Source organism: Perca fluviatilis, chromosome 1, assembly GCF_010015445.1.
Source record: "Perca fluviatilis chromosome 1, GENO_Pfluv_1.0, whole genome shotgun sequence".
NCBI classification, from domain to species: Eukaryota; Metazoa; Chordata; class Actinopteri; order Perciformes; family Percidae; genus Perca; species Perca fluviatilis.
In genome coordinates, this window is record NC_053112.1 from 9,522,927 (window position 1) to 9,549,061 (window position 26,135).

General features: G+C 43.3%; 1 protein-coding gene across 8 annotated transcripts in view; it reads right to left on the minus strand.

Annotated features, from left to right (window-relative positions):
• Positions 1–2,334: 2,334 nt before the first annotated feature.
• LOC120559295 (CREB3 regulatory factor-like) overlaps positions 2,335–26,135 on the minus strand; it is a 42,585-nt gene continuing 18,784 nt past the window's right edge. For all 8 annotated transcript variants that reach the window (XM_039800965.1, XM_039800931.1, XM_039800973.1 and 5 more), the window contains exons 6-10: positions 22,022–22,195; positions 19,698–19,887; positions 12,734–12,807; positions 6,007–6,135; positions 2,335–4,289 (exon numbers count right to left, since the gene is read on the minus strand). In XM_039800965.1, coding sequence (XP_039656899.1) covers positions 4,186–4,289; positions 6,007–6,135; positions 12,734–12,807; positions 19,698–19,887; positions 22,022–22,195 — 671 coding nt within the window. In that variant the 3' untranslated portion in view covers positions 2,335–4,185. The remainder of the gene's footprint in view (positions 4,290–6,006; positions 6,136–12,733; positions 12,808–19,697; positions 19,888–22,021; positions 22,196–26,135) is intronic.

The window sequence follows — 26,135 nt, forward strand, 5'->3', positions numbered from 1 at the left end:
TCTGCCGACGGTCGGCCATGTGGTCGGTGTGTCTGGAGCTTAAAGCTCACTAGTCCCGCATTGCCAGACCTTCCTCCACAGCGCTGCGGAGGAGGGTCTGGCTAGTCCACACAGCATTCTTGGATGGGAGAAGAGCGTGCTCTGGTTTACTGGCATTTCTTTAAACCAATCACAATCGTCTTCTAAGCGCCTGGGGTCTTTCCATCAACCCCCCCCCCCCCCCCCAAAAAAGATCAATAAGCATGGTAATTAGTGAGCTTTAGAGGTGCTGGTAGGTGGATTGTGTTGCCTCCAGCCAGAGCCAGGCTGTTTCCAGTCTTTATGCTATGCCAAGCTAAGCTAAGCTAACCGATTACTGGCTGTAGCTGCATATTTACCGCAAGTGGTGTCTTTTTTTTTGCAAGTAAAGTCAAATTCATTAGCAGACACTGGCACATTGATAAATGGTAGATCCAACTTTCACTTTTGAGGCTGAGGCCGAACTTTCTCGGTCTCAGGAAAAGGAAAAAAAAAAAAAGCCAGCGAGCACATCAGACATCAGAGTTTCAGGACTGTTTACTTCTCTCGGTCTCTCGAAGACGGTGACACTCAACGAGGAAGTAACTCAGATTACAGTCGTCCCGGTTTATGCAAAGTCATGGTCCATATTAGGTCAGACTTGGCTAAATTTGGGAGCCGAGAGCATCGGTTGTATGTTCTTTTAAAAACCCAGCGGTTCCTTGGTTGACCCTGTAATGACCAGCACGGACGCAGGCAGCTACAGAGACAGTGACCAAACGGCAGACATCTTTGGGTCATTCCAGGTCCCCTCCTGCCCCCCTCCTGCCCCCCCTCACATTTCTGCCTCCTGCTTCCAGCTACACATAAACAGAAACTTTCTGGGGAAGTGATTCAGGAAATGTGAGCAAAGAGCAAGCGGCCTTGCAAAAAAAAAAAAACGGGCCACTCCCCATTAAAGCTTTACAGTTAAAAGGGAAAAAAATTAAATAATTCATGATACAAACGTGTTTCCTTAAAGAGGAATAATGCTACGGTTTCAATTCAAGCCTCGAGCGAGAGCTCACAAGTCGAGCATGTAAATCCGGCGTCATGTCTTGCTTGTTGTTTTTGGATCTGTGGCAGGAATTCGCTGCGTTAACTAGTTGGTTGTTTTTTTTGGGGGGGGGGGCATATAGACGAATGTACACAGCAGATGGCGTTTTCTGTCGCGCGACGCCACTTTGGGAGGAGCAACGACATCGGGACAAACTCGTGCATTCAAAGTGGAATCCCTCTTAAACCCCCAAAGAGGTGACAGATGGGAACATTTTAAAAAACGTCACTGAAATGTACATGTGGGGGGTGGAGGGGGAGTGGAACGGAGGGTTAGGGAACCACTTCTCTCTTTCTTTTGCTGGGAAAAACGATCACATGAAAACCTGACCAGGTTTCTGTGGCGATGTTTAAAAAAAAAAAAAAAAAGGACTGGGTGACTTTAGAGCCGCGTGCTGCTTTTTTCGCGTCAGAGCTTTAAAAAAAAAATATATAAACAATAGCTCCGTCCCCGCCAGCAGCAGACCTCCACGATGCAACCTGTTCCAGCTGAACGACAGGAATCCTCCTGTTTACGGTACAGTTCTACACTCGTGCAACCATGTGCCACATTCCCCAGAATAATAAAAAACAAAAGGAAACGGGAGACAAACTGCCCCTGAACTCAGGCGTCCACAGCTTTTTAAAAAAAAAAAGACCTCGAGGGGTTAGGGGGTGGTGAAGAGGGTAAGGTTCACCCCTGCTCTCCTGGTTGAGACAGGAAATGGAGTTTTTCCATAGGAGAGAGGGTGTGTTACAGCGCAGCAGCTTTTGGAACGCAGCCCAGACGGGAGCTCGTCAAGGTTGAAAAAACATTAAATTAAAAAAATAAGGGGGAGGGAGGGAGGGAGGGGGTATTGCTTAGCTAACAGACACTTATATTTCCCAGAGTTGATGTTCACAGAAACCAGGTGCCAGCTACTGTTTTCACATATGGATTTGAATATTTTGGTTGACTTTTTTTGGCTGTAATATGTGATCGGACCCGACAGTTTTTTTTCGTCTTCTTTTTCTTCCGAGTAAAGTCAAGTGAGGCCAAGCTGGGAGCAGAAGTCATGGGTTACGTTCCCCCACCCCACCCCACCCCCATCGTAATAGGGTTCAAGCTCGGGCATAATCACACAGGTCCCTGTGGCTTTAAGCTCCAGGCACTTCAGAAAGGCGTCATTATGCAAACAAACTGCCTATTACAACAGCACATGCTCGCAGGCCAAAACCCAGTCAGCATTACTGCCTGATGCCTCCGCTCAGGTTTGCATTGCCTTTTTTTTTTCTCATTTTCTTTTTTTGTTTTCATCATACAGTAGCACCATACTGAAACAAACCGAGACCGCTCGGTAACAAAGCGCTAAGCGCCCACAACAAGCCTCTCAAACAATCTGTCTTTAGACAAAAGGTGCCAAGAGCCTTTTTTTTTTATTAGCTTTTTTTTTTTTTTTTTTGGAGGATCTGAAGCCCTCTTTGAAGGTGCTTAGTTGCTCTTACCACAGTGCAATTCAAAGGGTCAAGGGGACTTTTTTTTTTTTTTTTTTTTTTTTTAACGTCCAACAACATTTAGAGACCTTGGACAAGGTTGGACTACAGCGTCAGCAAAGACCACAGAAGAAAGGCAAATTTCAAAAAACTCTCAAGACACCCACTATGTGGGCTGTGGTGGCATTGCCAAATAACAAGAAAAATAATCATAATAAAAAACAAATTAAAACATATTTGCTTTCTAGATCTACAATATTTTTTTTTTTCTCTATTTGTCATTGCAATTCAGGAAGGTGCGCTACATAATCCGGTCAGGGGTTGAGGAGAGGGCTTGAGGGAAGTTATTGAGGACACTTCCCTTTTTTTTTTTTTGTGGATCAAAATAAAGCCGCCGCAGAGAAGCTAAAAAGGAGCACCCCAGGCTGCCGAGCGGAAAAGCCGACGAAATCAGAAACTGACAGTCATTTCCTGTCTGTCTGTCTGTCTGTCTGTCTGTTACACCACGGCCTCTCAGGTCCGTGACAGTAGTGCATTTAGGCGAAGGGGATTAAAAGTCCATCCTCTGAAGATGCATGCGGGTAAACATGACAACAATGAGAATATTTCACAAAACAGAACGATGTGTTAATGGTTGGCAGCATCTGGAGCAGTGAGAGCTTTTGGTGTCTGAGTGGTTCAGCAGTATCTTTGGTCAGTTTGAATTAAGGTGCAGTTTTCTCTATCTTTCTTTTCTTTTCTTTTTTTTAAAACTTTGCTTACATTTTGATGGGGTGAAGTGGGAGTTAAAGAGGGTGGATGGGAGGGTTATTAAAGGTTGGTTTTTTTTGTCCAAAACGAATGCGCTGTTGTTTCCATTAACAGCTGGTCCGGCATCAGGACCTTTTTGTTATTATTTTTTTTAGATGCCGATGCAATCCGAATGGTATGCAGCGCTTCTATAGGAGCCCAGCCAAATAAAAATAAAAAAAGCACACGCCCACTTCTTTGTCTTCCAGGCCTGGGGCTCCTCCCACTTCCTTATTTTTTTTTTTAGCACTTCCTCTATCCTCAAATGCCCTCTCGCCCTCGCCTCACTACCGGCCCTGCCGACAACTACGACCATCTACAAAAACAGTGCAATGTCTATTCATAGGCACACTGGGGTACGAATACAGCACACAGAGGGAGAGAGGAACACTATACACCCATACAGTATGTTACATGTCACACACACACACACACACACACACACACACACAGAGACAGACAGACAGACAGACAGACAGACAGACAGACAGACAGACAGAGACGTCAGCAGCAGCAGCTCTGGCCTCGTGGTGGTTGTGGTGCAGCCTGCAGAGACAGAGCGGTGAAGACGGCCACTGTTTTGGAGAGGAGAGGACCAGGAGCACGGTGGCAATTTACTCCCATTTTGTTTAGGCTATTTCTTCCTCCTCCTCCTTCTTCTTCTTTCTCCCCCAAGCATTTCCACCTCTTCATCTCTTCGCTCCTACTCGAAATGTGTACATGGTGGGAGTGGAGGCGGTGCAGAGAAGCTTGGTCAGGTCAGGTTGCTTTGTTGGTGCTGGGAGGGGAAGGGGTGGAAAGAGGGAGGAGGAGGAGGAGGAGGAGGAAGGTAGGATGCTGGGAGAGTTTTGTTTAACCCGCCGCCTCATCCCCCTCTTTGCGCCCGCGCTGGCCGCCCGCACTGGCTGCCAAAATCCTCTGTACAAAGTCTTTGGTCCGCCCGGCAACTAAAGGACCTGCAGTTGCCATGGAAAGAAATTAGACAGTGCGATGGAAAGAAAAAGGACAAGACAGAAATAGCTCCCTAAAAGGCGAATGTGAATGTGGCAGAATATTTCACGTTTTATTAAATAGCTACAAGTACAGACACCCAAAAATAAAAGAAGCTGTAGTGGCTGCAATGCTGCTTTCTCTGTTGTGAGCTGGAATCTTCGAGTCCCCTTTTTGACTCTTTTGAAAGTACTTGGTGATAAACATGTTTATTAAAAGGTCCCATGGCATGACAATTTCACTTTATTAGGTTTTTTAACATTAATATGAGTTCCCCCAGCCTGCCTATGGTCCCCCAGTGGCTAGAAATGGTGATAGGTGTAAACCGAGCCCTGGGTATCCTGCTCTGCCTTTGAGAAAATGAAAGCTCAGATGGGCCAATCTGGAATCTTCTCCTTATGAGGTCATAAGGAACAAGGTTACCTCCCCTTTCTCTTCCCCAGAGAATTTGGCCTGCCCATGAGAGAGAGACATCATCGCTTTCAAACGAGCAAAGTGGCAGTTGGTCGAGGCCACACCCCCACCCTCCACCTTGCCCCCCCTCTCTCCTCCTCTATAGCATTTAAAGCTACAGACACAGAAATGGCACATCCTAAGGAAAGCTAATTGTGGGACTGGCTCTAGTGGCTGTAATTCTGCACCAAGGCTGAATTTCGGGAAAGAGACTTCAGATACAGTATTAGGGGACCACTAAGGCCTATATAAAAGAGACTTCAGATACAGTATTAGGGGACCACTAAGGTCTATATAAAAGAGACTTCAGATACAGTATTAGGGGACCACTAAGGTCTATATAAAAGAGACTTCAGATACAGTATTAGGGGACCACTAAGGTCTATATAAAAGAGACTTCAGATACAGTATTAGGGGACCACTAAGGTCTATATAAAAGAGACTTCAGATACAGTATTAGGGGACCACTAAGGCCTATATAAAAGCATCCAAAAAGCAGCATGTCATGGGACCTTTAAAACGTACAACTTAAGAGGAACATTTTCAGAATCAGAAAATGTAAAGCCAAATGAATAAGTGGACTGCACACAGTTTAGTCAGAAGCTAGTTCATGTGACAATCAGTGGAACAAAATACACATAATTAAGTTTACTACCTATTTCAAGCTTCTATTTGTATTAGGACTGCACGATATGAGGAAAATATGCGATGACGTTGAATATCGCTATAACGTTATTACTTGCGATAAATAAACAGATATTAAAAGTGTCCTCAGTTCTGCATTTCTGCTGTTTTCAGTATTCTGCTCAAATACAACAAATTGCTTGTTGTATTTTAAACGAACAAATGGAAATAATTTCTAACATTCTTTTATTTAACAAATTGAACATTGAATTATATATAAAAGGCACCGCTAAAAAACATTTTTGCTGATATTTTCTTTCTTCTACCAAAAAAAATCTCACGATATGTGGCAGGCTTTCGGGATGTGTTTATTGCGCCAGTTTATATTGCCATGACGCTAACAAAACAATATATTGTAAAGCCCTAATTTGTATGGCGTTATATGAAACATGTTATATGCTAACAATGTTAGCATGAAGCTCCACAAGCATTTTTAACCAGCGATACGTCAGTGGTTTGGAGGCTCCTTATTATTTATCTCATAACAGGCCAAAACATAGGCATTTCTTTTAAGATTTGGGGAGTTGCCGTGTTTGTGTGTCTCACCGCTGGAGTCTCGGAGGATGTCTTCCAGGCGCTGGGTCATCCCTCGCTCGTCCGTGTCCTCCTCCCCGCTGCTCTCCACCCGCAGTCGGATCACCTCCTTGATCCGCAGCAGCGCTCCCAGCAGGTTCTCTGTGCAACGGAAAAACAAAATAAGATTTTTTTTTTTCCCGATCTCAAAAAGAAAACCGATGCCTGATGATGAAGCCGGTATTATATAGCTAGAAGACAAAAGCACAAACCCTTCCCTTCTCTCCACCTCCTTCCTTGTGTGCAATAAACCCCAAAAACTGTAAGTGCAATAATATTATGTATATAGTGCCACCACATCGTGTTTATTTATCTTGATTGTTATATTTTACTATTTCAATTTTCTATTTTTTATTTTAAAGAATATTCTTTGGGCATTTTATGCCTTTATTGGATAGGACAGCTTAGACATGAAAGGAGAGAGAGAGGGGGAATGACATGCAGCAAACCCGTGGCCACTGCGGCGAGGACTGTGCCTCTGTATATGGGCGCACGCTCTACCAGGCGAGCTACCAAGGCGCCCTAAATGTTCTATTTTGTTATTTTATATTTTATTATTTAAACTTTATATTTCTGTTTGCCTGTGATTAAACTGTGATATTGAGAGCTGCTGAACGGTGTTTCGTTGTTACAATAAAATGTAATACAATACAGCAAATTAAAATACAAGAACATTTTTAATACAAATAGAAAACCCAACAATCAACCATAAAACCCCTCGACTAACTAAAGGCCTGCTTGAATAGCAGAGTCTTCAATTGCTTTTTCAAAGATTCGACAGAATTCACACAACGTAGAGAGGGAGGCAAGACATTCCCCAGCTTAGGAGCCGCTGCTTGGTAGGATCGATCCCCTCTGGTTTTAAAATGAGTGCGGGGAACCACTAATAGCCGCTGACCCAATGACCTCAGACTACGGGTGGGAGTATGAAGCTGAATCAAATCAGAGATGTATGAAGGAACTTGACCGTGCAGGGCTCTAAAAGTAAAGACCAGGATTTTAAATTGAATTCTATACCGGAGTAGTAACCAGTGCAGTGAAGCTAGAACAAGTGTGATGTGTGCTCTTTTGTTAATGTGAGTTAAAAGCCTTGCGGCAGAGTTCAGAGTTCAAGCTCCTTCTTACTCAAACAGGTAAACAGACTGTTACAGAAATCTAAACGAGAGGAAATGAAAGCATGAATGATCATCTCCAACTCACCCTTTGACACTAGTGTTCTTACAGTAATTTGGAAATATTCCTCAGTTGGAAGAAACCGTTGCTAACTAATTGTTTAGAGTGGTGCTCCAAGGACATGGCTGAATCAAAAACAACACCTAAGCTCCTGAGGCTCGGCTGGACAGACGAGCCTAAGTCCCAAATATGCTGCTTTATCTGAGGGATTCTACATTCAGGGGCGATAATTAGTGATTCTGTTTTATCTGAATTCAGAAGCAAAAAGTTGTCACATAACCACTGTTTGATATTAGTCAATCAGTTGATTAAAGAAGACAATTTATAGAACTCAGTTTCCTTAAACGAGCAGTACAGTTGAATATCATCCGCATACAGATGGTAAGATATGTCGCTAAATTGACTAATTATCTGTCCTAGAGGAAATATGTACAAGAGGAACAGAATAGGTCCCAAGACAGAACCCTGCGGTACCCCACACGACAACTCTGCAGTTTCAGACATGATCTGATTCTCATATACACTAAAACTTCTACCAGAATGGTAGGATGAAAACCATTTTAAAACTGATCCAGACATCCCAACCAGATCACAAAGTCTATTTATCATAACATTATGATCAATAGTGTGAAAAGCAGATGAAAGGTCTAATAGTCTAATAATAAAAAAAAATCATAATATCACTAGAAACTTTAAGTAGTGCAGTTTCCGCAGAACACTCGGCTGCCAAGGCGCTCCAGGAAAGTGAACTCAAGTTTAAACTGCCCCAAGAGTAGTGAAAGTGAAATAACTGTAGCGGTGGCCTCAAGGTTAGTAAAGTGGGCTTGATAGATTTAGGTGATGAAAATGAAATATCGTCACAAGTAGTCAAGTCATCTTTGCTCAAGTCCCAAGTAAGTCTCAAGTAATTTGGGCCAAGTCTCAAGCAAGTAAGTCAAGTCACAGGTTATTAGTTAAGGCAGTTTTTGCGCTGCTGCCGCTGCATAGCATGCTTGATAGTTTAGACAGAAACGTGACAACATTAAATTATATTATTTTACATTTATAACCGCTAACATTCAAACCTATGTATGCGCGCAAGTCATCCGAGTCATCATGCCGCAAGTCAGGTCAAGTCTCGAGTCATTGGCTTACACGTCGAAGTCGAGTCTCAAGTAATTTATTTTTGGTCGAGGCATGTCGCAGGTCATCAAAACGCTGACTCGAGTCGACTTGAGTCCAAGTCTCTACTGCCCGTGGCCGACAGATCAGACTGGGGCTGTAGCGGGCAGCTTCCCCGGTGGGAATCTGCAATGATAGCAATCATCAGCCCATTCTGGGATTCTGGCTCCCTCCCGCCAGAGGGGGTCATGTGACCTGGTGTCGCCATGACACCCCTCCTGTCAGCGTCGTATAGATCAGATTTCTCTTTAGTTCAAACGCTCATCTCAGCGGGGAGTGTTGTGTGTGTGTGTGTGGGTGGACCACAGTGAATAGTATAGAACAGATCTTTATTGTCAGTTTTCAACAAAGAAACGCAGTTTAGCAGCTCTCAATATGACAATTAAATCACAGACAAACAGACATATAACATTTAAATAGTAAAATAGAAAATAACAAAATAGAAAATTAAAATCGCAAAATATAACAATCAAGATAAATAAACACGATGAGGTGGCACTATATACATAATGTTAGTAAAGTTTATACCAGGAGAGGGGTCTGTCTGGCCTTTTTTTTTTTTAAACCCTCCCAACATCACACCACACACACACACACACACACACACACACACACACACACACACACACACACAACAAAACACACACACACACACACACAGACACACACACACACACACACACTTTTGAAGTTTCCTCTTGAAACTGCTGCTGAGCATGTAGGCCGTGTTTTGTATAAATGCAAATTACAGTGATGGAGAGAGAAAGGACGGAGGGAGCAAGTGAATGAGAGAGAATAAAAAAAGTCACAGGAGGGAGAGGAGGGAAAGAGGAAGCGAGGGGATGTGTGAGGTTTAGCCCTGTGTGTGTTTTGGCTTCCTGCCAGTGAGACAAAAATTTTGAGGGAGCCGCAACTGGAAGCCTTCGCAATGAAACGCCGGTCCGGGAATCAGGAATGACTGGAATGTTCAAAAAATGGGAGGAACAAAAAAAAAGAAGGACAAAGACAAGTTGGATGCTGGTAGGGGTTGTATTCAAAGAGATTAAACTAAACCGGAGAAGGAGGAGGAGGAGGAAGAGGGGGGAAGGAGGAGGAGGACCGGGCTGACACATTTGGCAGAGTAGAAGTGTTGATTATCTTGTTACTATCAGGTTTCTGCAGTAAAACGATTTCTTGAACAGGGCGTCTTCAAAGTGGCCTTGAAAAGATGCTCTCTCAGTAATTTATAGCTTAATTTGCATTTTATTCTTATTAAAAAAAGGAGAGGTCCGATCATGTCAGCTTTATCACTCCGCAGCCATGAGATGTGTTAGCGAAATGGCTTCGCTGCGATTCTATCCTCGATGATTGCAACTGCTGCCGTGTGTAAAATCAATTGATTCATTTGGGAACTTGGTATTCCTCAGTAGAAAATCCATTAACGTGGTTACATTTCTGATGAAGACACCTATTTCTAAAATGTAGACAAATTCACACCATAAGAAAGAAAACTGGGTTCTTCAGTTATCAGAATATTATATTAAGAGGCATGCCTGAAATAAAAGAGAGCACCTCTGCCAACGTCAGAAGAAATTATAACACGTCTATGAAAAATGACATCAGCCTTGAGGCAGAGGGAGCAGGAGTGCTACGTCCCACAGCAGAGGTTAAATATTTAATGAGCGAGGCTGTTTAGAGAGTCATCTATAAGCTAGATCAGTAATGAGACGGTGCATCAGGATCTGTCAGGGGCTGACGGTGATCAAACACCATGTACAATTGCGTCGCGGTAATTCAGAGATCAGAGGAGCACAGTGTGAGGAGAAACAGAAAACCTTCTTAGTTGGAAAAACAAGACATTATGTAGGTCATGTATGGACTGGTGCGCCTTTGGCGTGCATTTATACTGACTGTGTCGGTCCGGTGAAAAAACGAAGGCCTTTCTATTTATTTTGAATGGGGGGTAGTGCGTTTAGGCTGCGGCGGTGGGGGCCTCAGGCGGGAACTGCAAAAGAATTGAGACCAATGTAACTTTTGGAGAAACGCAACCCAACGTCACGCTAAGCTGGCTAGTCATGTAACCAGCGATCATTATTGTCAGACCGTTGTAAGGCAGTGTGTGTCAGTACATGATCCGTGCTGCCTGCACTCGTTCTGTGCATGCGCAAGATGTTCGCGCATGCGCTGTTGTACGAGGATTTACGACACTGCACGATCTGTTCCACGCTTCCGGTCGACAGCCTCCACAGGCAAGCTAATGTTAGTTTAGCTTACAGCTAATTCGGCTAACCGCTAGGTGATTGTAGCAGTCTGACGTTAGCCTCCATAGGCAAACTAACGTTAGTTTAGCTAACGGCTAATTCGGCTAACCGCTAGGTGATTGTAGCGGTCTGCCATTAGCCTCCACAGGCAAGCTAATGTTAGTTTAGCTAACAGCTAATTCGGCTAACCGCTAGCTGAGACAGCATGTAAACTTTAAAAGACCCTCAAAATAAAACCTGAAAATAAACGTTAACATATATAACAGCTGTTAGGTCAGTTCTACTTTACTTGCGCTCATTTAAAATACAATCACTCAATACTTGTCTTTATTGTTATTACTGTAAAGTCTTAATTTAGCTGTAGCCTGCTTCTCCCATTAAGTTTGACTTAACGCTATTTTAGACTGAATCTAGCTGTCAGCTAGCGGTTAGCCGAATTAGCTGTTAGCTAAACTAACGTTAGCTTACGTTTAGCTAGCATCGCAACAATCTCTTGGCGCATCGCAGAATGGATCGTGCAGGCAGTACGGATCGGGTACCGACAGCGTGAGAGTCCCGTACAGAAAACAGGAGGAGCCGTCGGCCTTCATTTTGGCCGATTTGACATGTTGAATCGGAAGGCGGGCAGTCGGACTCAATGACCAATCTGATTGGTGGAGTGCGGAAATGACGAACGGGATGAGCCTGACTAACGGCTCTCAAAATCTGACGAAAATCTTTTAGACTGACCTTTGTTGATCTGAAATGAAGACAGATTCAGAAACTGCACGGCCTATTTCTCGCTTAAAATGTTTTCAGAAACACGTTTTTCTGTGAACTATTTTCGTAAAATATGAGATCGTATTCCGAACGAGCCGCCATTATGGTCTGGCTTTGAAATTCGGGAGAAGCCAGACCCACATGACGCGTTCGTCCAATCAGCTGCCGGTTTTCATTTTTTGGGGCGACAATAAAGATTAGCGCCGCCTGCTGTCATGGAGACGTGTTACGTCTCGCGCACACGCAGAACGTACGCTCAATTCGGCGCCGCTTCGGTGTGTTCCGAGGCACTTTTTTGACCAACTCGGGGAGGCAGTCAGACCGACTGCCACCGCAGAGATGGCAGAGCCTTAACACAACAGGATGTCACACAAATGCATCATTAAGGGACACGCCCACTGCCGCACAACCCTGCGGCGAATCGCTGGATTGCTTTTTCTGGTCTGAATGTGCCCTAAAGCCGCCGCGCCGTCTGTGTGTAAGTCACCAAAACTCTCTCCCTTTCTTTTTTCTTTAAAGATTATTTTTGGGGGGCTTTTTCGGCATTTATTTTGATAGGACAGCTAGGTGAGAAAGGGGAGAGAGAGAGAGAGAGAGAGAGAGGGGGAAGACATGCAGGAAATTGTCACAGGTCGGATTTGAACCCTGGACCTCTGCGTCGAGGCATAAACCTCTCAGTACATGTGCGCCTGCTCTACCACTGAGCCAACCCGGCCACGACTCTCTCCCTTTCTGACACACGCACGCGGCCGTCTCGGTCCTCTCTACTGACAATTGTTCTACTATAATGCACAAAGTCGCCGCTGTGGGTGGTGTTGGTGCGGTGTGATGTTGATTTAACGTCGCAGAATGGCACGTACTGGACACTGGACACTGTTTGGTTACATGTCACGATTGTTTTGCTCCCGCAAAAAACGGCACTATGGCGGCATTACGCCCCCCTTCGCTCGGTTCTGTGTGAATAAACAAAGCCGGCATAAAGGCAGACCTTCACTGCGGCGATATTGTGGAATCTCCGTTGTGAAAGAGGCTAGTGTTGTCCTTAATCTGCTCTCACATGACCAACCTCGTTTTCCTTTAGATGGGCGACACTGAATCATGCGCCTAGGCATATTTTGTGAATCCTCGCGGTCAGGTAAACAACTTTAAACCTCCAACTTTTCAGGAATAAAAGAAGCACAGCCTTGCACTGCATTTCTGACTTCATCCAATTTGGTCTAAACAAATTCAATAATGCCAGCAGGAACGTCTCCATCTACAAAGTAGTAAGAAGAACATAACCCTTCAGTTGGAGTTACATTTTCTTTTTTTAAAACCACTAAAATAGCAGTTCAATGTGTTGTATGTGTGCAATGTGCAGTACTGACCATACTCCTGGTTGAGCCCCCACAGCTTGATCTTGTTGGCTTCGTGCTGGGCCTTCTTCTTCAGCCGGCAGGCCCTGGAAAACAGAGGTGGGGGGGGGGGGGGGGGGGGAAGAGAGCACCGTCATTCTCTGGAACAGGAGACCCTGTTCTAGTATTGCCGTTCTCCACGTGGTGCGGTTACCGAGCCTGCGGGGTTCACGCGGAGAGCAGCTGGAGGGCGCTAAGTGGATGATTTAGTTCTAAACTGTGAGGGAGATTGACTGGAAGCCTCCCTCGTCCCTCCGCTCCTCGCCTACCATTTGACGCAACGACTCTGACGGGAGACGGCCGGTTCGGAGTATTTGGCGTTGAAAGAAGGCAGCAGAGAGTGAATCAATCAACGCGTGTTAAATATTCATGCCTCTCACGGGGCCTGCTCGCCGCAGCGTGCAAATAATTTCTCTTTTCTTGCAGCTGTGAGTCAGCTAAATGAAACTTAAGGAAACAAAATACTTGCAAACCAGTAGGGTTGGACACAATACTTCCTCTGTGGGTTTTTCCCCCTCTCCTGTAAATTCTCTATTTGTACCACAGTCCCTGCTGGTACAATTTAGCTGTTCCTAATCATTACCGGGATGTTCCAACATGCAACACAGGGTTGTTGTTTTTTTATGTGTAAATGTGTTTCCCTACCTTCCAACAAGACTCTAAAACACACCGTCAATATAAGAGTTTAGTCAAAACTAGTCTCGCATTGCCAGACCTTTCTCCACAGCGCTGTGGAGAAAGGTCTGGCTTCAGCACAGATACATTAAAGGATAGGTGAAAAAAAAATAAAATAAACCGTTCTGGGCTGTTTGCATTTCTTTAAACCAATCACAATCGTCTTGGGGCGGGGCTAAGCTCTGGACGCGGCAACGGTGGCTCTGCAAAATAGCCTCGGGAAGGAACTTGTTTAAGTGGACAGACTGATCTCATAAAGTGGCGTATGTATTTTGCGCGTTATCAAGACGCATAATCGCTTTTTAGCGTGTTTATCAACGCCGTTCGGCCGCCATTGACCCACATTACGTGTGAATTTTCGCCGTAGCGAGTAATATGGAAGGACGTAAGTGCGCGAAGGTTGGTTGGTGTGGCGGATGGCGGATTTTTTGTTAATTTCTGTTTTATTTTAAGCCTTCCCCAATGTTTCTTTCCTAAACCCAACCATTTATTGCTTTCCTAAGCATGTAACATTGGTCACCGTCGTGTTTTTGTCGTTTTTTTGTTACTAAAGCCTTTCCCAATGTTCTTTTCATAAACCCAACCCTTTTTTTGTTGTTGTTATTGAGAACGTTGTTCTTGCGATAGTACAGCACGTTCTCAAGATAACACGCCACGTGGTGTGTATGTTTACATCCGCTGTATACAGCGTAGACATGCACGTGGATAGCTCAAAATGTACAGATAACACGCCACTTGGCTTTAGGAAAGTGGCGTGTATGTTTACATAAAGTCACAATGTCATGTTTTGGAGGAACATTTGCACCTCGCAAAAGAAAACGCCACATACTATATTAAATGAAGTTAACTGTTCACACAATACAGTAACGTGAGCTATTTAAATTAGCTGGATACATGCTTAAACCTCATTGGCTCTTACCAGTGTATCACCGTGTGTGTACTTAATCCACAGCAATAAACCACCACCCCCCCCACAATCGCTACCAAAACCAGTTAAAGAGTAAATGCCGTAAACATATTCTTTGTAAATCTTTACAATTGTTCTCCGAAAGAACCGAGCAGGCCTGCGTTGTTGCACAATCCAAATTTTCTTCAAAAATTGCCATTTTCTGCGTGTATCTTGCGAGCTTAAAGAGTTTGTAGTCGTTTCCCAACACAACGGCAACACACGGAGAGCGGACATCCTTCATCCATGATCCAGGAAATGTACTTCCGTTGATCCAGACTAAGTCGAAACAGTCTCTGCCCTCAATGCAAAACCAAAAAAAAAGGACCCAAAGAAGACATGCTGTTAAATGTGATGGCTTCAACGGCTTCAAAATGATTTATTTGGTGTGCAAAAGAAACCAGCATCTGTCTGGAAGCTAGAGAAAAACATATTCACCAAATTAAAAGCTTCTGGTACTTGAAAAGGGGGTTTGGAAAATGGGCGCTGTGGTTTGTCTTTAAGATCCTTGGAGGTGCAAACCTGAGTCTTTACCCTTTTTATTATTTATTTTTTTTTAAATCGAACCTAGCAACCAATCACATGATGAGAGGTAAATGTGTCTGCAGGGAAAGAATGACTCAGAAGGCAAACAGCTGTGTCACTGTGATGTTGAACAATGTTGCAGGGGGAAGTTATAAAACAGGGTTGGACAATTCAGCTCTCAGACAAACTATTTGATTCATTAACTATAAAAGGAATGCTCCCAACATTTGGTAAACATGCTTATTTGCTGTCCTAAAGGGATAGCTCGGATTTTTTTTGAAGTGAAAGTACTGAATGTATGGGGTACTTATCCATAGATATGTGTTTTAAAGCAGGCAGGAGTCCTGACACAGAAGCTAAGCATGTACTGCTGTTGACGGCGGCAGCATGAAAACAAATTATAGACAACTAAAAAAAGGACCACCTGAAAAACAATATCAGTTTACGCTATATTTAGAATCCTTTCACCGCTATATTTGCTGTCATCAGACAGCTCTTTCTGACGGGGAACTGTAGCTGTTATCTTTGCTCTCTTCAAAGCCACAAAACTCCTTTAAAAAATACAAAATTTTACCTCGCGGAACATGGAAGTTGCCGGTCTACCACTGCCTCGATCGGTAGTTGGTGTCACTGCCCGATGTGAGTCGAGTGCAGATGTGAGTTGCGCATGCTCAGATTTAAACGGTTTACTGCATAACGTGTCTTACTGAAATTTGCGAAATCCATAAAATAATAAACGTTTCTCATTCATACAATAACAGAAGATGGTAATCATTTCAAAAAACGTTTTAGCTATCTATGATTGTTAGATTGCTAACGTTAGCTCAAAACACCATTCAAGTGACAGCCTTTGTTGCGTTTGATTGCTAACTTGTAGCCAGCGGCAGCAGTCATTTCAAAAACGTTTTAGCTATGATTGTTTGATTGCTAACGTTAGCTCATAGACTGTGCGTTAGCTCAAAAAGCCGTTAGCATCTTGGAGGCTACTTGTCACTACTTGTTTTTCATGCGCAACTCACATCTGCACTCGTGACGCATGCGTGACTCAAATCTGTGCTCGACTCACATCGGGCAGTGACACCTGGTTTGCCAAGGTTTCTCCCCTCCAGTGGGCGTGGCTTTCTGAGTATTACGCGATGCGTACAAGAGCGTTTGAGCTTTTTGAGACACCTTTGGCGGAGCCTGGGCTGGGTATCGTTCAAAAATATTCGATACTGGTACCGATACCAACGCGGTGACTTTGATAACGGTTCCTAAACGATACTTTTTTTCGATAACCAACTTTATAAAACCAACAAATTGCAGCACAAATCTTTTGATGTATTTTCAGCTTCTACTATGTGATCGTAACGTGTGCGTAACGGTTATTCCTGCATGCCTCTGCGACGTGTAACGTTAGACAGCCAATCGCATACGTTATGAGATCTTAGTAGAAGAATGCTGCGTGCTTACTGGCTCACTGACGCTGATGAGATTTACTCCTTGGTTATAGACCTCAACAGTCCCGCCCACAGCCGACTCCGGAAGTAAAAATCCCGTTGATTTTCTGCATAAGGATTTAGAATATCAGTCATAATGTCGAAACCATCCGAGGTAGACTGACCCTGAGCTACGTGGTTGTGAAACGAAAGTTTCTGCTCCAGTAGAAGCCAGAAGTCTGTATGAAATCAACCTTGTTTTAAGAAAAACATGTTTTATCTGCAATTTTATGGAGAAAAACTACACTTTCCACAATCCTAAGCATAACAGCAACGTCTCCGATTGGACCAACTCGCTGTTACCGTAGAAACGCGCCGAATCAAATGTGTTATGCTCACTATTCATCTTGTAGCTGGTGGGCTTGGTTCCAGACTTAAAACTCTCTATATTAGCAATTTTCGAAATGTCAATGAAACAATTGAATGGGAAAAACACTTCAGAGCCGAAAAAAAGTGGGCGGTCACTGTTGAGCTCTATTGAAAAATCGGGTATTGAGTGATGAGGCGCTTTTCGATACTCGATACTTTAGAGGCAATTCCGTCAGTGCCTAAAAAGTACTGAATTCGGTATCCAGCCCTAGGTGGAGCTAGGCTAACAGTCTTTTTTGTACTGAACACACAAAGATCAAATTGATATAAATCTCTCTCACGTCACTCCCAGTAAGGAAGTAAATTAATCGGATTTATCCAAAAATGATGGGAGTATTCCTGTAAGTCACTGTCAGCACATGATCTTTCCACAGTTAACTGTGTTTATGTCTGGCCAGGCTGGAGACACCACAGCAAAGAACAGGGCCAGTGTTTGTGTTTTTTCTTCTCTGTGCCGCCTGAACGCCCCGGGCAGCTTGTTTGTGATAAGATTGGGAAAAGAATGGGGAGAGACTGGAGGCGGTGGCATAATCCCACTGCTAACTCTGACCTGCTCTCAGGCTGCACTAAAAAAAGATGTGAATCTCTCCACAGATGAAATCCCTGCATATTAAATAAAAGCATGAACGCAGTCCCACTGCAGTGTGAAGTACACAAAGACTTCAACTGCACATTTCACTTTCGCTGTCTCTATCTCAGTTTCTGTTTTTTTATTTCCTGCTTTGCTTCAACTTTTCACCCGATGATGTGTTTCTGTCATGTTTAATATGTTTGGAATAATAAGACATTCCCAGAGTCCCACTCCTCTTTAAACTGCCTGTAATAATATCCTTTCCTCCAAATTCTCCCACTCCCTCCCTTCCTCCTTCCCTCCCTAGTGAACTTTCTATGACCCTCCTCTCTAACTCCTTGTCTGCCTCCTCCATCCTGCCCTGATTTCCTCCTATTCAGCCTATCATCCTGCCTCCTTCCATCTCATCTCCTCTGCTGTTTTTTTCTTCTTCTCTGCTTCCATCCGTCATGCCTTTCATTTATTCCATCCTGCTCATGTCCAAGGTAAACTCATTAAAAAAAGCGCTAATCAACTCAGGAATACACTCATTTGACCTACATTTTGACCATGATTGGTGTTGTGTGTACTGCATCATCCTCAGGGAGGGACATCTTTTAAATGTCTTTACATGTGCCTGGGGTGGCAGTTTCCTCAGAGGCTGGCTTTTTTTAAATGGCCCTCTTCAGTTTGGTACACTGTATTCCACTGAGAGTGGCAATCAGATGCTTCGAACAAATCAAGACACTGGAAATAAGACTGTTTTCTTTAACTTGATTTCCCATCAAATCAACTGTGCCAAATCAACTATTTCCCCTAAGATTAGATGTTTTTCTCAATGCATTATTAGGCCTGTAAGAAGTATCTAATCGCAATTTTTTGTTTTTTTACATAACTGCGGTTACTTTGTTCAACCTCAATTTAAGGGTAACTACCGTTTTTTTCAACCTGAACCCTATGTTCCTGTGTTTTTGTGTCTAAGTGACTGATGGGAACAACAGTCTCTGACATTGGTCCAGTATTAAGCGAGATCGCTGCAGTCGGCAGCGGCGAAACAAGCTCCAATGTTAGTTAATAGGGAAGTTGTCCAGCTTGTATTTACCTTCACAAAAAGTGCTCGTTTTGCCGCTGACAGGCTCAGATTCATATTCTAAGTATCTGACAACATTATGGAAAGGATCCCTTCAGAGATAGACCTTTAAAACCTCTTTGAGACCTTTCTGTTTAACCAGAAACAGCTCTGAAGTCGCTAGCGCTAAACCCACCAGACTCCATTTAAAAAAAGCTATACTTTTAGCGTGTATAGAGCCAACCTATTTCCACATGTAAATCGGCAAACTATGTGTTTATTTCAACCAAAACTATAGTTGTGATGGTTGGAAAAGTGGAAAGAAGACCCAAAATGGCTTTTCATAGTTTAATTTTGTTTCTGTCAACTTTGAATGAAGTGTATTTTACAACACTAAAATGATTTGTTTATTTACATGGAGTCTGGTGGGTTTAGTGAACGCAATTTCGCGGATGTTTTTTTGTTTAAAAAAGGATCTTACTCTTTAACAGAAAGGTCGACCTCCATAATGTTGTCAGACACTTATAATATTAATCTGAGTCTGTCAGCGGCAAAATGAGCACTGCAACAAGCTGGACAACTGCCCTATTAACTTACATTGTAGCTTGTTTTGCCGCTGCCGACTGCAGCGATCTCGCTTAATACTGGACCGATGTCAGAGACTGTTGTTCCCATCAGTCACTTAGACACAAAAACACAGGAACATAGGGTAGAGGTTGGAAAAAAAACGGTAATTACCCTTTAATTATTAACACAAACTAAGGTTGGGAAAACAATATAATACTGTACTATTCTCAGTTTTATGTTCATTTAAGAAAAAAAGACAATGATTATGATAAAGGCGTGGTTTACTTCATAGGCTGTGTAATCAGTATACAGTAATATAAACAAAATATGTATCCTGGAATTCAAAACTTTATTTTGTTTGGAAAAGTAATAAATAAACATTTTTCAATCTGACCGAAAGAGACAATTATATGGTTAGTTATTCGCAATTATTTCTGAGTACAGCAACTTCTGGAACTGTTACAGGCCTATGCATTATTCTGTCTCCATGTGCTCCAGAAACAGAATTAGAAGGTCAACTACTTAAATGCAGTACATATTTGAAAACCGATTTTGAAGGCCAAAACGCTGTAGATACCAAACCACAGAGGGTTGCAGGATTTTCTTCTATTTTTTTTCTCTCTCTTTCTGCAAACGATTTACAGACACCGAGAGCCAAACTAAAATGCCTACTCACGCCTGATGAATCGATACGGAAAATCTCCAGGGTCCTGACTTGGTGCAGAAGATGTAGGAGGACAGTAAGTGGAGTCTGGTACCTGGAGGCCAGCTTGTTCTTCTCCTTGCGAGACCGGGCTCGGGCCACGGCGGGCAGGTCGTTGACCGGGCCCATGCCGTCGATGGCAGCGTTGAGCTTCTGCAGCTGCTCGCCGATGTTGTGGAGCTTCTGGGGGTTTGGCGTCAGGTCGCTGGCGTCCGTCTTGCGAGCTTTGCGTCGCCCTTTTTTGCCTGGACAAAAAGGAAAATGGAACAAATTCAATATACCTGTCTGTAAAAGTCTTTAATCCTCAATCTTTTTAAAAACCAACCAGCGTGCCTGTAGTTCCAAGTTTATGCCGTGCAGCCATACGTTGTCCAGATCCACAAACCTTGGTCAAGATGCCAAATCATGTTAACTTATAAATGGATCCCGATTTTTTTCAATTTGATGTAATCGTGCAGCTACAACATGGCATCCTAGCTTTTAATATTTTAATGAAGTGTTAGAATAAGCAGTTGCAGAATATATACTGTATACATATGTGGCAATCTTAACTGGTCATTTTTGAGGCAGCAGTTTGTGATTTTATTGTATTAATGGTCTGTATCGAATCGGATTCCTCTGAAAAACAGAGGCTGCCAAAACTGCTGCACAGCTACAGTTGTGCCTGCTGTGAGATTCACTTATCAGGAAAGTGCTGAAAAATTCAGATTTTTGACACATAAAAGTTGTATGTAGGCCACATGCCTGAGGGTCCCGATTCCGATTTGTCACATGAGAGAAAAGAAATGGGGACACTTTTGGCTGCAGTGTGAATATCGTTTTAATGACTCCTGCTGCTCAAAGGCTCTTGTTCAGTTACCCTTTCATTTCCAGCTTCTCCTCTGTGTGATTGGGGCTCCAACTAAACAATTCATCTATCACTTATCTTTCTAAATTAATCAGTTCATCAGAATGAAGAATTGCTTACTCTGTCTGATCAACAACTAATAGGTTTGTGTGACTGCTTTTAAATGTCATACAATAATCAAAATGTCCATAAATAGGGGGTCTTGTTCATTCATAGATCTATTAACCCTTGTGTTGTCTTCGGGTCAAAATTGACCCGTTTTCAAAATATCAGAAATCTGGATTTCTTTTTAACTACCTAATTGTAATTACTCAAAAAATAACACGGACGACTCCATACAACGCGCTTTGCAAGTACAACAAAAGATCGGATCTCTAGTTTCATTGAATTTTGGCTGTTGTATTAAAAATGTTAGAGTCCTCCCTGGACGTTGACATAAACCCTTCTGTGATTATCCTTCCTGATAGGTTGGATATTTCAGCATACATGTTTCAAATGTATTTCATATCTTATCTAAGGTCTTGTATGAGGGGTTAGTCTGGGGACAACCTTCACACACAGGGAATTGGAGCCTGGAATGTGTGAATCTATTATAAGTATTTCTATATAAGGATTAGTTTTGAGGTAATATTGTCCCACACAAATAGATAGATTGGAATGTGTTTAGCCCCAAAAAAGTATAAAGAAGGAGATATTATCATGCAGATATCATCATCACAATATCACTTACTTTAAGTCTAAATAATTCATAATTTCTGCTTTTTTTAACTTAAGGATTAGGTATAATTTACTATAAATTAGGTTTATGGATCATGAATTTCAAAAATAAAGTGTAAAACTAGTGGTAATAAGTTGGTGTTAGTGGTGTTTATACATGGTAGTGAAAAGAAGCGTTAAAACATTTTTTTTTTAAAAGTGCCAAAAACATTGAAAAAAACGCCCCAAAACATTGAAAAAAAAGCGCCAAAAGTGTCAGAAAAAATAGACAAAAATGTCAGAAAAAGTGTTGATTTTCAACCCGGGAGAACGACCAGTGCATGGTCGAATGGAAGGGGTCATCCCTAAGTTCCCCAGGTCCTATGTTCCCCGCTCGGGGAACATAATTCCCTGTTTTTCCCCCCAAAAAAAGGGTTAGGGTTAGATAAAGCGGCCTATTTGCATATGTGCGTCAAACAGCCCGTAGGCCTACATAGGCCTATTTGCCATGGAATTTGGCAGTAATGGTGGAAAAAGTAACAGACCAGGAAACATAGGACCCTTTTTTTGAAAAAGTCCTATGTTCCCCAGTCTCATACAAAGAAGGGAACATAGGACCCGGGGAACATAGGACCCGGGGAACATAGGACCCGGGGAACATAGGACCCGGGGAACATAGGACCCGGGGAACATAGGACCCAGGGAACATAGGACCCGGGGAACATAGGACCCGGGGAACATAGACACGCTCCTGAATGGAAGACAAGCCGAGGGGCTAATGGTGTCATTCTTTCAGCAGGCTGACAGTGGATGAGTCAGTGCGGCGGTGCCCTCACCCTCTCGGCGGTACAGTGTGCTGGGTAGAGTGCTGGAGCTCCAGGACAGAGACCAGTGGACGTCTCCGGCCAGTTTCTTCTTCGTGGCCGATTCTCGAGCGCATCGGTACTCCCAGAAACAGCGGCGCTTCGACGGGCGCTCCCCCGGCTGCCTCGCTGGCTCGGCCTCCACCTCTGAAGGGAAGCACATGTGGACACAATTTTCGAACCTGTGTGCTGATACAAAAGCAGTAAGAGAGGCTTTGCAGCGGTGTCACAAATACTTACAGCTTTTAGTGCCTAACATTTTGATATTAATGAACGTCCGTTACATTCAAGCCATTGCCAAATGAGTTGCTCCAAAGCTAATTCAGACTACCAGCTCCACACAACTCTCTCTGGATTTCTCAGTATGGCTATGTTCAGAAGATTGTTGTCATCCGGCGACCTTCGCGCGCAGAAACTTGAGTGAAGATAATGACCTCTTCTGAAGAGTCCATCATGTTTTTTTAATCCTCCGTGTCCTCCTTGGCTACTAGCAACTGCGTGGAGGAGCACGGAAGGCTTGTATCATGTGGACGCATTGCAGTCATTACTTAGAATTCCTCATGGGGGGGGGGGGGCGACAGAAACTACGTATTGTAGCTTTAAATTATAATTTACGTTGCATATAATAAGTGACAGAAACTGCTGAACCATCACAGAGTTTGTTTAACCCTCTGAGGTCTGAGGGCATTTTCACATATCTTCTTAAATTAGCATTTTTAAGGTATTTGCATATAACTAAGCCCTGTGTGTTTCATATGAAAATGTTCAGAACAAACTCCGCTTTCCGTACAGAGACGCCCAAATCTGTATGTGTAAACAGATGAAGTCTTCAAATCTCTGAAACTTATATTATTCTGTCCGCTGCTATCATTTTCATTTCAGCAAACAACTACAGTTCAACAGAGGTTAAAAAAGAAAAAGAAAAAGCCATATTTTTCACCTGTAACAGCCAATATTTAATGTCTCTAAATTCTAAAAACAATTGCAGTCCTTCATTATTGTTTCCAAATTGTATTTTTAGCTTGGCAGAAAATTAAATATTATATCAAGTCCATTGTTATCATGAAAAACATTCAACAATTATTGAATGTAATCTGCTCACTTGAGGATTTGGACCTAACAAAGAGAAACAGTGATGCAATGATCCAAATGCAGAATCAATGCTCCAGGCCGTTTATTAATATATTATGAAGAAAACAGAATCTCATCCATTATTGGGGAGGTGGACAACACTGACAGCCAAATATGAGATATTTAACAGAAGACAAATACCCTGCGAGTTAACATGACAGATGAAAGCCCCAATCATAAGTGACAGGTATTAATGTTTACGTTCGCCTGGTATGAAATCATGCGGAGAACCCTAATCCCACAAACACATGCTGTATGTCCTAATGACAAAGCCACCGCCTGCTACAACCGTGTGCATGCATTGCTGTGTCAGAGGCAGAAACCCACGAAAGCACACAGACGTCAAAGACAGAAGATTAGACACGCACACGCACACACACGCACACCTTATGTAACATCATGTCGTCTGGTCCAGTCTGCAGATAGCGCCATTGTCTGCACTCTCCCCTCAACTCGATCTTTCACGCCAAGGCCCTTTGTTTTATATACGACCTTATATACGCACACACGCACACACACGCGCACACACACGCGCACACACACACACACACACTTACTAAACCTCTCGTGAATCTCCTTAGCTCACTTGTATTCCCCCTCTCTCTGCAAACACAGACACTTTTCCATCCATCACACAGCCCTTTGCAATCGCCATGAGCTAACGGTAAGAATAGCTCGACCAGGCAAACACACACACACTCACTCACAACAATAGAGAGCGACAATGGCGTCTCGCGACCGTCGAAATACGGCGAGCCAAGTGACCTCTCCATTACCTTGCAACAAGAGGCCTGAGATTTGTTTATCTAACGCCAGGACGACCAGGGAAGCAGAGAGCCTGGGAAAAGATGGTAATCTAAGGTGAAGCCAGTTTACATGTGTGCTACCCAATATTCATGTTTATGTTTCATGTCCTGGTGTCTGGACGTGAAGTCACCTCTGACATCTAAGCCCTTTAGCTTCATCTGTACAACAAAGTACAACAAGTCATTAGCGTGGAACAACCACAGACAGCCACCAACAGATCCCGTTGCTCTGGACGGAGACCAATGAAGGATATTAGAAGCACTTTTCCGCTGAGCGCTGAGCGTTACTGCGCAGCCTCCAACTGAGGTTGAAGACATAGATGTGACGTGAGCAACCTGTCTGAAAGTTGGAAGTCTTCTGGTAGCTGTGCCAAGAGAAATCTCAATCATTCCCAATCTTGCAGAGACGGAGAGCGTAGGTATATGTAAGGAGATAACATGGGCACAGGCTAATTATTGCTAACTAACATGCTAGTTAACATTAGTAATTAAACCTAAACAGCTAACGTAAGTCGAAACTGCCTGCGAGCTTCTCCTGTACTATACGGTAATTCCTCTACTGTGCGACAGTAAGTCGCGTGGTTATGACACAATCGTTAGCCTATTTTTACAAAAACGTCATAACGTGAGGTACAAGGTAATGGAGCCTTTTATACATTGTCGTGTTTCTTTAGAAATAAACAATGGACTAATAGAGTCTTTAAACGCTTCGGATGTAAAGTTATTCGCTGTCAAAGTGACGTCAAAATGAACGGGAGTCAATGGGATGCTAACGGGGGGTTGCTTGTTAGCATCAAAATGGCGCCACAGGAGCTACGCTTGCCAGACACTCGCTTACCCTCTTGGGAACAACGCTGCTTTAATGTCCTAAATGATATATTGGGATATATTGAAGTATTGCTTATGCCAAGAAGCCTAAAATGGTCTTGTCTTCTTGTCTTGTTTATTATTTTTACTTCCTTAAACGTAGGGGGACACTCCTGAGATGTATTATTGTACTTCCATAACATCGGAGGACTCAACAGAGACAGATGAAAAACGAGATGCAGCTGAGGCTGAGACGAGGCTGACGTTTAGTCCCTAGTGTGGGTTAAGATCCAAAAACACTGGCTCCTACAGATCCCATAATGCATGCCTGGGTAAATACCCAAAACGTTTGACGCAGTCATTCTGTTATAAATGTGTACTCCTGAAGCCAATTTGAGATAGCGGCCAACCAGTGGAATTACAACTTCCGTCACGTGATGCCCTCTGGCCCAAAAATAATTTTCCCCCCATTGACTTAGAGAAGGAAAAAGACGTACGTAAAACAGTGGATACGTTTTATAGAGCGTCACAACAGCCGCGAAATGACTCGTTCCACTATCAGAATTTGATCCATTCAGTCCGATACTATTTGGAAAGTCTAGAAGAGCCGCGCATTTTCAATCGTTTAATCCCCATTTACGTTAGCGGAGAGCCAAACCGGACGTAGCCGGCTAAGCCGGGCGGAGGTCTCTGGTGCGCCCGCTTTATGGGCCGCACAGTAAGGAAGCAGCGGCCGATCGGCCGGGACATTTTTGGCTCCCGTGATGGCTTCGTGCGCCACTGAGCAACTCTCGTATGAATGAACAGGGCTCCGCATGGAACGCTGTACCCAGGTTTTATTATACATCCACGCGGTGTACCTGGGCGGCAACTAACGAAAAATGTCCTGTTTCCCAGAGACCAAGGGGACGACTCCAAATGTTGGTTTTGTTTTCCAGTCCAAAACGTGACTATAATAAATCAGTTTACTGAGAAGCTGAAACGAGCAAATGTTTGACATTTTCGCCACTAAAAAGAGCTCAAGCGATTAATACATTTTCAAAATAGTTGCAAGGTTTAACTAATCAGGTAACGGCTCCTGTTCTACAGTGTAACCCCAATATTTGTGAAGGAGAGAATAGCGAGGAACAAAGAAATAATGAGGCACCAGCTTAATGAGGCAGTCTGTAGCTGGTGTGTTTGTGTTGCTTCAGAAGCTGCTTAAAACTCCACTTCTGTTAACGGTTGTTTAACAATCTATAGCAACTTTCATACCCTATTTAACATGTTCGACTACAAGCCCACCCCACCTTCCTCCTTTTCCTCCTCCTCCCTGGACAAAGTCAGAGCAGCGTGGCGGTTGC